Source organism: Ctenopharyngodon idella, chromosome 2, assembly GCF_019924925.1.
Source record: "Ctenopharyngodon idella isolate HZGC_01 chromosome 2, HZGC01, whole genome shotgun sequence".
Taxonomy (NCBI): domain Eukaryota; kingdom Metazoa; phylum Chordata; class Actinopteri; order Cypriniformes; family Xenocyprididae; genus Ctenopharyngodon; species Ctenopharyngodon idella.
In genome coordinates, this window is record NC_067221.1 from 30,641,425 (window position 1) to 30,656,036 (window position 14,612).

Below are 14,612 nucleotides of genomic sequence, written 5' to 3' on the forward strand. Positions count from 1 at the left end.
GTTGAAAGAAAGCAAAAACCCGTATAGACTAAATTAACATCGTACGCTATAACGCTGATAGGTCAACATATTACTGGAAAACAAATGTAGCGTTTAAATACATAACACCAAAATGACCTTCTGACTTACATTTTGTATTATTTCCTACAGACCTTTATTTTGCTACATACGTGATATGACGTCATATGGGCTGCGGCGCACTCAGACTGCTGTGAAATTTGGGTTCCCTTTACGGTTTAAGGTGTATAAATAGTTACAAAATCTCCAAAAGTAGTTCATGTCATTTGCAAATGTGCTTAAACAACACGACAGTATTACTGCATTTAGCGTAATGTAACGTGAACCTAGATTGTCGTGATATAGGTGATATTGTAGCCTACCTAATGCCTTTTGTAAAGTGCTGTTTGTCTCAAATGGCGCAACATTTATGAGCGTTATTATGAAACATGGATTTATTTTGCATATTTATTTAGCTTCTTCATTTCATTCAAATGTTCCCATAATCTCAAAGGTGATAAATTCTCCTTTTCAAACAAGCAGTAAAACCCCAGCTGAGATCTGAGTGGCATATTATTGTAAAGATGGAGTTGATTAAAGAGGAGAGAGAAGACATGAGTGAGGCAGTAGCATGCAGAATGAAAGATGAAGATACAGAGGAACAAAGAGGTTGGTGTCCATTCTTGATTCTTCATTAATGATTGCTGACAATAAACAAATTCTTACACAGTTCATAAGAGCTGTAGTGTGTTTTAGTGAAAATAATTTACAAAATGCATCCTAACAGATCAGATGGCATAAACCCAGCAATGTTTAAAATGTTCTAAGAACGTTTTGCTATTTTTTCTATTAAGTTATTAAAACTTTATTTCTGAATGTTCTCTGAACGTTCAAAAGTTCATCCAGTTTTTAAATGTTTTAAAATGGTTTTAAAACCATTACTTCTTAGTTATAGGAATGTTAAGGGAATATTACATTAATAATTTTGCAAACATGCATGTTATTTTTGATTGATCTCTGAACATTCTGAAACACTTAGAAACATTTAAAAAAAAATGAGACTAACTAAAACATTTCAGAAAAAAAAAAAGTTCCATTAACGATGTATAAATAACGTTTTTGTGCTAGCATTTTGAGAACATTATTAAAGGGTTAGTTCACCCAAAAATGAAATTTCTGCCATTAAGTACTACCCTCAACCTGTAAGACATTCGTTCATCTTCGGAACACAAATTAAGATATTTTTGACAAAATCCAAGGGTTTTTTTAATCCTCAATAGAAAGCAAATAAAAAACAGGGGAGAGATGGATTTGTTGAATAAAGTTGTAATTTTTATTATGTTTTTGCGCACAAAAAGTATTCTCGTCGCTTCATGTTTTTACTACTTTTATGGACCTTTAATGTGGTCATTTCATTGCTTTTTATATGGATGAAAAAACCTCATGGATTTCATCAAAAATATCTTAATTTGTGTTTGGAAGATGAACGAAGGTCTTACGGGTTTGGAACAACATGAGCGTGAGTAATTAATGACAGAAATTTCATTTTTGGGAGAACTAACCCTTTAAAGACCAGATTGTACAAACATTCTATTAATGTTACATTCTATCAAGAAAATTTGTTCATAGCTTGGAGAGAATGTTCCCTGTTAGCTGAGAAATTGTTAGATTGCATTTCACTTTGTCATTCTTGAATTGATTTGAAAAATTAAACATGTTTTAGGCTTGACAGAAGTGAAAGAGGAAAATCAAGAACTGAATGAAGTGGAGGAGAAAGATCCATATGAGGAACCTCATCATTTCATAAATGGAGAACAATCTTGTAGTTGGTCACAAAATGACAATAATCCTTCACAAGAAACAGCTCAGAGATCAGAAGACAAAAACTCTTTCACTTGCTCTCAGTGTGGAAAGAGTTTCACACGCAAAGGACACCTGAAGATTCACATGATAATTCACACAGGTGAGAGGCCGTACACATGCCCTCAGTGTGAGAAGAGTTTCACATGCAAAGGAAGCCTTAAGGATCACTTCAAAATCCACTCTGGAGAGAAGCCTTTCACATGTCCTCAGTGTGGATGGAGTTTTGCACGTCAAGAAGACCTTAAGAGGCACATAAGAATCCACACTGGAGAGAAGCCTTTCACATGCTCTCAGTGCGGAAAGTGTTTCACAAGTTCAGGAGACCTTAAGAGGCACTTGCGAATTCACTCTGGCGAAAGGCCTTTTACCTGCCCTCAGTGCGGAAAGAGTTTCACGCAAAAGGAAGGTCTTAAGGAACACACCAAAATTCATTCTGGAGAGAAGCTTTTCGCATGCATGTTGTGTGGGAAGAGTTTCACACATCAAAGAAGCCTGAAAAGGCACATGAAGGTTCATTCTGGAGAGAAATTACACCAGTGCTCTGAGTGTGGCAGGAGATTTGCAGAAGCTGGCAATCTCAAAACTCACCTGCTGTCTCACACTGGAGAAAGACCATTTAACTGTGAGCGGTGCGATAAGAAGTTTTTTTTGGCCGTACACTTAAAAACACACATGAGGATTCATGAAGATGAAACACGTTACGTGTGTTCTTTTTGTGGGAAGAGTTTTTTGTGGCTTAACGGGTTTAAAGATCATCAGAAAACACATATTGGTGATAAACCTTATGTGTGTTTGGAATGTGGAAGCAATTTTACTAGAGCTGGTGAACTGAAAGTGCATGAACGAATCCATACTGGAGAAAAACCTTACAAGTGTTCACATTGTGAAAAGAGTTTCACTCAGTCAGGAGCCTTGAAAATTCATGAGCGAGTACATACTGGAGAGAAGCCGTACCTCTGCCCTTCATGTGGAAAGACTTTCAGCCGATATGGAAATCTAGGGAAACATTTAAAAAAGGCTTGCCCAAAGTTGAGAAACTGAGCAAAGTTCACCTTTAAGTAGAGCTGCACGATTCTGGATAAATTGAGAATCACAAATTTTTGTTTTAAATAGAGATCACAATTCTCCCACGATTCTGAACAGACAACTAAACAAAATAACGTTATTTACTAGAGGTTCTAACAAAATGTTAATTGCTGCAGTCTCTTTAAGATGTTTTATTAATTTGAATGAATTATTTTTTTAAAAATCAGCTTAAATGAACGATTCAATGACTCACTCATAAATACTTCACTTGTTTCATTACTGGATGAATCAGCGTTTTTTAAACAAATCTCTTGAATAAATGATTCCGTGACGAATACATTTTTAAAAGTCACTTGTTGCCATCTTCTGGTGTAACAATGTCATTGATACAGTCTTTATTTGAAGAGGCAAGTTGCTTTCAGAATGTAATTTGCTTTATTATGATTGCTTCCATAGACATCAGTGATTTTATCAAAACCATAAACTTTTATCCCAGTACATATGTGATCATTTGAATATTTCTAACAGACATAATGATACTGTGTGGTTGAAAGGACTGTGAAGCTGTTTCATACATCCAGTGTTCCGGTGTAATTTTGTCAAAATGTTTGAATTGAGATCGCAATCTTTTTACGATTAATTGTGCAGCTCTACCTTTAGGTCAAATTCTTGGACAGAATATCTTCCAAAAAGGATTTTTGGAAATTTAGGTAGAGGAATATTAAGGGAGGCTAAAGTGTGTTTCTGTGAAATGCTACAAAATTTTTAGGGATGCTTTAAGAGAATAGCAATATTCTAAATTACTTTAGAATTGGTCAAACAATGCCAATATAAGTCGGTTATTCCTTCTTATTTCCTTTATCATATCTTTAAAATGTAATTTTGGTGATCATAGTTCTTCAGAGAATAACTGAAGAGACTTTCAATGAGATCATTTTAAAAATTTGAGTGCTGTCCTATTGTAAGCTTAACCAGACAACTACTATTATTGTGTGGATGAAACTTCAGTATTCCTACTTTGTTTTTATTTGCAAAAATCATGGAAAGAAGACAAATACATATTTGACGATTTAATCCAAAGCAACTTACTAATGAGGAAAACAACAAATGAATTATCTTAAAGGATTAGTTCACCCAAAAATGAAAATTCTGTCATTAATTACTCACCCTCATGTTGTTCCCAACCCGTAAGACCTTCATTCATCTTCGGAACACAAATTAACATATTGGCTCAGTGAGGCCTGCATTGCCAGCAAGACAATTAACATTTTCAATGCCCAGAAAGCTACTAAAGACGTATTTAAAACAGTTAAGGTGACTACAGTGGTTCAACCTTAATTTTATGAAGCGACGAGAATACTTTTTGTGCACCAAAAAAATAAAATAACGACTTTATTCAACAATATCTAGCGATAGGCAATTTCAAACACTGCTTCATGAAGCTTCGAATCTTTAAGAATCATTTGTTTCGATTCAGTGGTTCGGAGCATGTATCACACTGCCAAAGTCATGCCCCCCCAGTGGTGAACCATTGAAATTTCGAAACACTTGTCAGGTAATGAAGCCTCATTTACTGAAATCAAGTGAATTTGGCGCTCCAAATCCCTGATTCGAAACAAAAGATTCGTAAAGCTTCATGAATCAATGTTTTGAAATCGCCCATCACTAGATATTGCCATAAAGTTGTTATTTTGTTTTTTTTGGCACACAAAAAGTATTCTCGTCACTTCATAACATTAAGGTTAAACCACTGTACTCACATTAACTGTTTTAAATATGTCTTTAGTAGCCTTCTGGGCATTATAAGTGTTAATTGTCTTGCTGGCAATGCAGGCCTCACTGAGCCATCGGATTGTATGAAAAATATCTTAATTTGTGTTTCGAAGATGAACGAAGGTCTTACGGGTGTGAAACGACATGAGGGTGAGTAATTAATGACAGAATTTTTATTTTTGGGTGAACTAACCCTTTAAGGGGGGAATAACACAAAAGTGCTAACAATACAAGGTTTCAATCATTGTGTAGAATAGTACAGGCTAGAACAGCAAGGCACTTAAGAAATAGTGAAAGCATGGAAGAAGAGATTTATTTCATGTAAACGTCATTAAGCTTCAGAGGTTTTCAGCACATACTTGTCCTTTTCATGAGAATCCAATGGGCGTGAAGGAATATGTATGACTATAAAGCATAGATACACAGCAATCTTTACTTTCCATCAGAAATATTCTACAGCATCTTACATTTATTTTTTCACAGGAAATTTTATATAGAATTTACACCTCCACAATTTTGTGCAAGTCCCTGTAAATAATGTCATTAGAGGTGTGATGTTTGTTAGTATGTTTGTAATTAAATTGTATGAGACGGTGTTATGTATTTAGGTGTAGAACTATACATAATTTCAGTTATTAATACATACAGAAATATCATTGGAAGTATGAATGAATGTATAAGTTCCATCAGAAAATGATTGTTAATAGTAAAATAACATTCTGTGGTATCAGAATTTTGATAGTGATGTAATAATTTGTCTATATAATCTAATGGTTATACAATAAAATGCAACTCGCTACTTTTATCCACAATATAATTATGTCATGCATCTCAAATTTGGAAGCAAAATTGCCAGGGTCTATACATGATGCAGAACTACCTGTGGAAGAGATTATGCCTTTTTAAAGAATTATATATAATCTCATTCCTTCTGTGCAATTAAAGGGTGATTGATTATTTATTGGGCACAAAGGCTATCACTGCCTCACTGAAAAAAAATCTTCTCTGACACAAGTTGGAGCACAAGCCTAATTTGATCTATCCTACAGGTGAATGCCAAGTTTGAATACAATAACCCAATAGACTTCAGGCTAGTCAGAGATTTGATGCGCTACTATCACTTTAATTTTTGTACATAAACAAATGCATAATAAATACTTTCACTTTGAAGTTTATGGTTTCTTCTTTATTTAAATAACTTTATATTAAAAAAATATATTCTGTATCATTTAGCAACAGCACCAGAAGATCCTCCACAAGGCCCCTACTGTGCCCAGCATTAGCTAATAGTCAAGCTGTTCAGTTTGCAGATGTGTCCTTCTGATCAGCATCTTCTCCTAGCTCCATCTGAAGCTGCATGTACTTTCATTTGCTGGATATGTATGAGCATCTTCCACTATATGCAGGTGAAACATGGTGCAATAACTCAGTGTTTCCCATACTATTCATCACCACTTAGGTGCTATGTAGTCCTAAGTTTAGCCATTTGCATAAACACTGCCACTATGTTTAGACTGTGTCTCCGACTCTGACCGAGTAGCAGCCTAAAGTAATTTTTTGGTAGTTTGGTAGAGGGGTTTGATCATGGGTTGCAGTAGACTTGGATTGTTTTGTATGTTTTTCTTATCAAATGTGATATTTTCTGGAGAATTTGAACAATTTCTATAAACCACGAGATAGATATATATATATTTGCAACCACGAGATAAATAAATATATATATATAGCCTACATAGGGTGAATTCAGGGTGATTGGGACACTTTTTGCCATTGAGATGAATTGGAAAAAGTGTCCCAATCAACCTGAATTCACCCTATATTATTGATTTTCAACATATAATATAAAAGTACTGAACAAATATAGACTACAACAAAGAAATAGAAAATATACAGTATAATATAAATAATAATACAGGTAAAAAAAAATAAAATAAAAAAAAACCCGCGGGATATAAAAAATACTTTTATCGCTTGTCAGTGACGTCATCAGGGCTGCGCCAGGTCTGCTGAAAATCGGTCGAGAAGAGGTTTGTTTTTGAGCTGAATAATATGCATGTAAGGTGTATAAATCGACATTAAACGTTCAAAGATAAATCCATCTTTTACAAAAGTATCCCAGCAACATTATTATATTATTTTATTACATAATTAGATCTAATAGATTATATTCTCTAATGTAATATTGCAATGCTTTATTTGAGTTCTTGTAAATATCGTAACTTATGTGGATTTTTTTTCTGGTGAAATAACTTCTCACGTGGAACAGATTGATATATTTATATATATATATATTTGTCTTTAATTTATCTTTTCATTTATATTGTCATTTTGAACGTGACGAAGACGCGAAAATCAGTTGTAACATATCTTCCTGATATACTGTAATAATGGAGGTCATTAAGGAGGAAAGTAAAGACATTAGTGATGCAGGAGCATGCAGAATGAAAGATGAAGATTCTAAGGAACAAAAAGGTTGGTGTCCATTCTTGATTAATAAATTATGAACGTTAAAGTAAAGTAAATTGTATTTTTATGGCAAAATGCCATAAATGCCTTAAAAATACAACAAATCTCTATTATAGTTATTTTAGTGTGTGTGTGTGTATATATATATATATATATATATATATATCAGTTATCATCCTGATCTGGAACACATCAAATGTCAATCTATTTGGGATTATTTTGTTTTGTTTTTTATCAACCTTGTTTTATTTGTTGTACTTCAATTGTTTTTCGTTGTTCACTATGTTAATTTTAGACCCGATGGAAGTGAAAGATGAAAGTCAAGAACTGAATGGGGTGAAGGAGATGCTTCATAATTTAAGTGGAGAAAAGTCTTCAAGTTGCTCGGAGACTGAAAAGAACATTTCGCAAAAAAGAACGGAACCTAAAAGCTCTTTCACTTGCTCTCAGTGTGGAAAGAGTTTCACACGTAAAGGACACCTTGAGGTTCATATGGTGATTCACACAGGTGAGAGGCCGTACACATGCCCTCAGTGTGCAAAGAGTTTCACATGCAAAGGAAGCCTTAAAGATCACTTTAGGATTCACACAGGTGAGAGGCCTTTTACCTGCCCTCAGTGTAGCAAGAGTTTCACAAATTCAGGAGGCCTTAAGAGGCACATACGAATTCACACAGGTGAGAGGCCTTTTACTTGCCGTCAGTGTGGAAAGAATTTCCCAAGTTCAGGAGAGCTTAAGAGGCACATAAGAATTCACTCTAGAGAGAGGCCTTTTACCTGCCCTCAGTGTGGAAAGAGTTACAAACAAAAAGAAGTTCTTAGGGAACATGCCAAAATTCACACAGGAGAGAGACCTTTTGCATGCATGTTGTGTGGAAAGAGCTTCACACAACAGAGCACTCTAAAAGTTCACATGAAGGTTCATTCTGGAGAGAAATTACACCAGTGCTCTGAGTGTGGCAGGAGATTTTCAGAAGCATGCAATCTCAAAACTCACCTGCTGTCTCACACTGGAGAAAGACCATTCAACTGTGAGCGGTGTGATAAAAAGTTTTTCTTGGCCGTACACTTAAAGACACACATGAGGATTCATGAAGATGAAAGGCGTTACGTGTGTTCTTTTTGTGGGAAGAGTTTTCTGTGGCTGCATGGTTTTAAAGACCATCAGAAAACACATATTGGTGAGAAACCCTACGTGTGCTTGGACTGTGGGAAAACCTTTGCTAGAGCTGCAGAATTGAAAGTGCATGAAAGGATCCATACTGGAGAAAAACCTTACAAGTGTTCACATTGTGAAAAGAGTTTCACCCAGTCATCAGGCCTGAAAGTACACGAGCGAGTGCACACCGGAGAGAAGCCGTACCTCTGCCCTTCATGTGGAAAGACTTTCAGCCGATATGGTAGTTTAGGAAAACATTTAAAGAAGGCTTGTCCAAAGTTGAGAAAGTGAGCAGAGTTCACCTTAAAGTTCAATATTTTGATAGATTTTTGGCCCCAACAAAATACAATTTAAGATTTTTAAGGGAGATCAAAGTATTTGGAAAAAAATCAATGCCTCAAATTTTGCAGGTGTACTTTTATATTAGTGAATAGAAATATTCAAAATTATTATTATTACAGTATTATTTGCATGTGGTAGCATTTATCAACTATACCAATATCAGTGTATGGTAAAACTTTACTATAAGTTTAAACTTATTAACATTAGTAACTACATTAGTTAACATGAACTAACAATGGAAAATATTTCTTAAGCATTTATTAATCTTAGTTCATGCTGTATCTGTTAATATTATTTAATGGACCTGAGCTGACATGAACTAATTGTGAACAGTTGAACTTGTATTAAATAACATTAACAAAGATTAATAAATACTGTAACAAATGTGTTGCTCATTGCTAAAGTTAGTTAACTAGTGTGACCTTATTGTAAAGTGTTGCTCAGTGTATTTATCTTTAATACATTTATAAAATGTAATATTGTAAATAATCTCTTCAGTACTGAAAATGAATTAAGTATGATTGGTTTTTATTGCAAAAAAACAATCAAACTTGAAATGATTTCGTTTGTGCTCAAGTAGAGTACAGTAATCGTGTAAATTAGTCACTTAATGGACTAATAAGCAAGAACTAATATGTAGTTGTAGTGTTTCTAGCCATGTATAAAATTGCCAGCAAAAGAAGGGAGCATGCAATGAGCACAGAGAACAAATTTACTTCAAATGAACAGGGTTTTTTTTTTTTTTTTTTTTAACATTGATATCTTAATTTTAACTTTATTGTAATACTGTTTATTCCTGCCTTGATGGAAGCATTAGATGTTGTCGTTTTATATTTAATTAACCTGTACTGGTTTATAGCAACTCTATAAAGTAGAACCATTTAATTAATGTGCCTTTACATTCCCATTTACACCACCAGATGGAGCCGTTACCTCAAGCCTGAAACTGAACAGGAAGCTCGCTGTTTCCTGCTATCTGATTTACATCTTTTGTTTTGACACTTATTTGCAGAGCCTGAACATTCTCACCACTATTATCATATTCACAATCATCTGTATTTTGCCTGTATCACTCAAATATAGAGTACTCATTTGGATTTGTTTGCCTTGTCTGTCTTGCTTCAGTGGCTTGTGTTTATTAATGTTGCCTGCCTTCTGACCTTTGCTCTGAATTTAACTTTAATAAAAAGAAGGACATGATTTCCAAAGGTTTTTGTAAGTTTGATCTATTGCAAACCAAAACTGGTATCATAGTTAGGGCCAGAGCACCGATGGTGTGAGGACCCTATTGAAATTGCTCAGTCAATTATTCATCTTCTCCGAAATTAATCACATTTTTGAGGGCCTAAACATGCTCGAAAACTCATGAAATTTTTTCGATGAAAATTTGTCTGATATGGGTTTCAGAATTAGGTGTGGCAAAATAACTCGATGGCACCACCTACAAAATTTCAATTAAGTTCCCTTTGCGCTTCGTTTCATGTACAGGTATGAAATTTGGTAGACACATGTAACAGCCCAATACCCTCAAAAAAGTCCAACAGGAAGATAGATATTTTGAGTTTTCTCTGCCAATTTTTTTGCAGTTTTTGCCATTTCCAGACACTTTAACGAACTTCTCCTAGAGTTTTAATCAGATCAACGTCATTTGGTCAGTCTAATCTAAAGGCCTTTGCGACGTTAAATTGCGAAGATCTTGAGTTTTCGTTGAAGGGCGTGTCCGTGGCGGCCTGACAAATTTCGATGTTTCGCCATGAAATAGGAAGTTGTTGTAACTCGGGCATATAATGTCCGATCTGCCCCAAACTTCACATGTTTGATAAGAGTCCTGGCCTGAAGACATCTACATGGCAATATTCAGTTACAGTCATAGCGCCACCTGTGGGCAACAGGAAATTACATGTTTTACACTGTGATTAACTCCTTGTTGAGATTTAACCAGAACAACATCATGTTGTCAGTCTGATCTTAAGGCCTTAGCGATGTTAAATTGAGAAGATCTTGAGTTTTCGTTGAAGGGCGTGTCCGTGGCAGCCTGACAAAGTCTGATGTTTCGCCATGAAAGAGCTGTTGTAAGTCAGGCATACAATGTCCGATCTGCCCCAAACTTCACATGTGTGATAAGAGACCTGGCCTAAAGACGTCTATATGCCAATATTCAGTTAGTCATAGTGTCACCTGCTGGCAACAGGAAATGGCATCCTTTGCACTGTAATTCGCTCCCAGAAACACATTTAAATATGCCATGAAGTACCAAACAAGTTAGAAACACGTTAAATCATGCAACACTTGGCTAAGTGCCAATGTATGCGATTTACGCCACTTAACAGGAAGTTGTTGTAACTCAGGCATACAGTGTCCGATCTGCCCCACACTTCACGTTTGATAAAAGTCCTGACCTGAAGATACCTACATGGCAGTCTTCAGTTGTAGTCAAAGCGCTACCTACTGGCAGCAGGAAATGTGGCACATCAAAATGACTTTGCCATATTTTCCTATATTTACACACTTAAATGCATGTCTAGCCCACTGTTCACTGTTTTTCTAAGGCCACCAGGTGGCGGTGGCACGGGTGCGAGGGCCCTTTCATCGCTGCTTGCAGCTTTAATTGATTCTGTTATGGTGAGTTTGGTAGCAGAAATTCCCAGGATTTGAAATGACTGATATTTGGGATAAGATACACATCATGCTCAGGTTGTTATTTGAGTTGGTTCACCCACTAGCTTTGATTCCCTTCACAGCTAATTCAACACATGCCAGAGGTATCTATGAAGCAGTATATCATGTTTCAATTTAAAGCTGATTTACAAATGTTTTTTTTTTTTTTTTAACAAGGTTTTTTTTTTTTTTTTTTTGAAAAATATTCATCATGCATCAAATTTTTAAGAACCAAGGAGGATAGAACAACAGAACAGAACACCACCAATTTTTAGAAGAAAAAACAAGAAAGGAAAAGAAAGGAATTCATACATGAATAAATTCACAGTATATATATATATATATATATAAATTAGGGCTGTCAATAGATTAATTTTTTTTTTATCGCTATTAATCGCGCACCCTTATTCGCGATTAATCGCACACATCATGAAATTACGCATACACCATTTATCTTGTTTAACACAGCCATTTTGCCATCATTGCCTATATCCAGCAATCAGATTGAAGTGTGATTTTCACAAAACTGTATTTTTCAGCTTTTTTCAAGGTAAATTTAGATGTCTTTCCAAAAAAGACTTAATAAGACTTAATGATTTAATATAATTCATACATTTATGTACACCAAAGCACCCATAAAAAAAACCAACAATGTTTTACAGGTTTTTTAACTATCTAACAATAGTTTTCAGGTACAGAAATTGAACAAAGTAATCAAATATAAAATAACTGCATATAAACTTCTTTGAATAATTAAATAAAGATGAAACATTAAGTTACAAAAGCTATTCAGTCAAGAGTGATTTCTTCGTCTTTTGATTAACATTAAAAACAGAGCGAAGGAATATTAGACTGCTGTCCCTTTAAGACATAATTCAAAGATCCAGTACACTGATACACATGCGCTGTCTCGTTTTTCTCTTAAGACATAACCTACTATGTTTGTTAGGATACTCGCTAAGATGGGCATGTTGACATAGTTTTTGTGTGAATTTGTCGTTTAGGTACAAGACTTGAAAAAAAATTTGCATGAGAGTGTTTGCGCGCTGTGACGCGGCTCTCCATGTACGCGCTTCGGATGAGCGCACACACAAATCTCCTCACAGAGCGCGCAAGTTCTCTTTCGCGTCTTATGGATGAATGTTTAAATTGGCAAGGTTTAAATGAGTTTAGTTTAAAGAAAGATAGCAACGTGAGATGTTTAGGTCTCACCTGCGCTCGCGCGCTATCAACACCTGGGTGATGACGGCGTAAATGACTGGGCATAGTATAGAGCATTCGGCACGTAATTGAACATTTGTTTACAGTGACTGTTTTGTCCATGTTCTTTCGATCATCGCTGTTGTGACGTATTGGGAAACCAGAATGCACATCCATCGACCGAAACATACATTAGCCGAATCCGTCTGTCTGTTTTGCACGTTGTTTTCAACGAACCATATTATGCGTTGTCAGATTTGGGATGAACCGCGGTGCAAGCGCGTGCCGAACCGTGGGTGGAGAACCGAACGGTTCCATCCCTAACACCAACATACACAGGACAAATCCAAACATTATCCTGAATGTGTGTGGAAATAACATGAATGTACTGAAATGTGTCTGTGCATAAATACAATGCGATCGAGAGCGCTCATACATAATTTGTTTGCCCATCAATATAATGGACTCACGCGTGCTTAATGTACGACTCGTACGTCACCGCAATCATCTTTACTTTGATTGCAATCCTTATCAAAACTTTCATAGCAAGAAGCTGGTTTGCTTTATCCAGCCGAGAAACATAGTTTTCATATCATCTGGCCATACAGCAGTGGGATGTTTCGACGTTCCATTCAGACAGGCGCTCTTTGACACAATATGACAGAAAGTTCATGTTTTAAAGCGAAACAAACACTGGAATAAATAATTCTTTCTGCCATCTCTGATATAATCAGCATGGACCTTTAAGATCATCTAACTGCCTGACACAAATTACGTTATGACGCAATTTCACATGCTTCCGTAATTTTTTTTTTGCGTTGAATGCATATAACACGTTAAGGATTTTGAATTAATCGCATGAGGTCTTTGCATACTGAGTCCGAAATTCGCGTCCAAAATGTTCGCACGTTAAAAAATAAATACGACCTCACGTTGTGTCAATCACGTTTACACACTGCCTCCGAAACTTTCGTCCGTCATAAAAAAAATTCAGATCAGGTTCGATTTTCTGCGTTTTTCGCATCCGTGGCACGCATTTTGAGAGACGTTTAAATTCAGAGCCACCGTACAAGCGAACGCCAAAATCACTAATGCCATCTGACAAGTTGATCCACGTCGTCTACAGCACGATGCAGTAGCACTGTATGACAAACAAAGTGCGGAATACAAAGAGACAGAATATAAAGACAGATTCTGCCAGTAGCAAAGCATCAAACTGAGCCACTGACATCTTGAAGTAAACTTTGAAACGCTCTGGACAATTACACAGCTCCTTGATGAGGTGGAACTCTCCTTTCTCTCTATGCAATCTCGGGATTGGATGGACCCAATATTTCCTCTTTCTTTTTCTCTTTTTAAGAAGAGAGAGGACAACTAAATCATGCTCACTGCTTGAAGTCTCCATTTTGTATTGTTTTGCGTTTTTTTTTTTTTTCGCAACGGATTCATTAATACGCATCGGAGTCAGTGTGCAAGGTCTCTGTGCGTGACGAATTTTTAGGATCATGAAAACGAAAAAACGCATACAAAAATTTCGGACTCAGTGTGCAAAGTCCTTTAAAGCGTTAACGTTGACAGCCCTACAGTGCTCAGCATAAATGAGTACACCCCCTTTGAAAAGTAACATTTTAAACAATATCTCAATGAACACAAAAACAATTTCCAAAATGTTGACAAAACTACGTTTAATATAACATCTGTTTAACTTATAACATGAAACTAAGGTTAACAATATAATATACATTTTTCAGTTTTACTCAAATTAGGGTGATGCAAAAATGAGTACACCCCACAACAAAAACTACTACATCTAGTACTTTGTATGGCCTCCATGATTTTTAATGACAGCACCAAGTCTTCTAGGCATGGAATGAACAAGTTGGCGACATTTTGTAACATCTATCTTTTTCCATTTTTCAAGAATGACCTCTTTTAGAGACTGGATGCTGGATGGAGAGGGATGCTCAACTTGTCTCTTCAGCATTCCCCATAGGTGTTCGATTGGGTTCAGATCAGGAGCCACTGAATCAGTGGCCTTAGATGTGTGTTTAGGATCATTGTCATGTTGGAAAAGTGCATGACGACCAAGGGGACGGGAAATAGTCACCCCAGTTTGGCTTTCTACTTCT

The 14,612-nt window shown here is 35.9% G+C and overlaps 2 protein-coding genes across 5 annotated transcripts; both read left to right on the forward strand.

The window, feature by feature from the left end:
- Positions 1-117: 117 nt before the first annotated feature.
- On the forward strand, positions 118-4,090 carry LOC127503155 (gastrula zinc finger protein XlCGF57.1-like). Its single transcript, XM_051876614.1, has 3 exons — positions 118-241; positions 541-666; positions 1,721-4,090. The coding sequence occupies exons 2-3, from the start codon at positions 582-584 to the stop codon at positions 2,899-2,901; spliced, it is 1,266 nt and encodes a 421-aa protein (XP_051732574.1). The 5' UTR covers positions 118-241; positions 541-581; the 3' UTR covers positions 2,902-4,090.
- A 2,550-nt stretch (positions 4,091-6,640) lies between these two features.
- On the forward strand, positions 6,641-9,833 carry LOC127503141 (gastrula zinc finger protein XlCGF57.1-like). Of its 4 annotated transcripts, none has more exons than XM_051876595.1 (4): positions 6,641-6,686; positions 7,003-7,131; positions 7,421-8,570; positions 9,546-9,833. In XM_051876595.1, the coding sequence occupies exons 2-4, from the start codon at positions 7,047-7,049 to the stop codon at positions 9,622-9,624; spliced, it is 1,314 nt and encodes a 437-aa protein (XP_051732555.1). In that variant the 5' UTR covers positions 6,641-6,686; positions 7,003-7,046; the 3' UTR covers positions 9,625-9,833. The 4 variants fall into 4 exon arrangements, 3 of the variants coding, with proteins under 3 accessions (XP_051732555.1, XP_051732562.1, XP_051732545.1); XM_051876602.1 differs by having other exon boundaries at positions 6,682-6,714; XR_007927029.1 differs by lacking the exon at positions 6,641-6,686 and having other exon boundaries at positions 6,721-7,131; positions 7,421-7,633.
- The last annotated feature ends 4,779 nt before the right edge of the window (positions 9,834-14,612 follow it).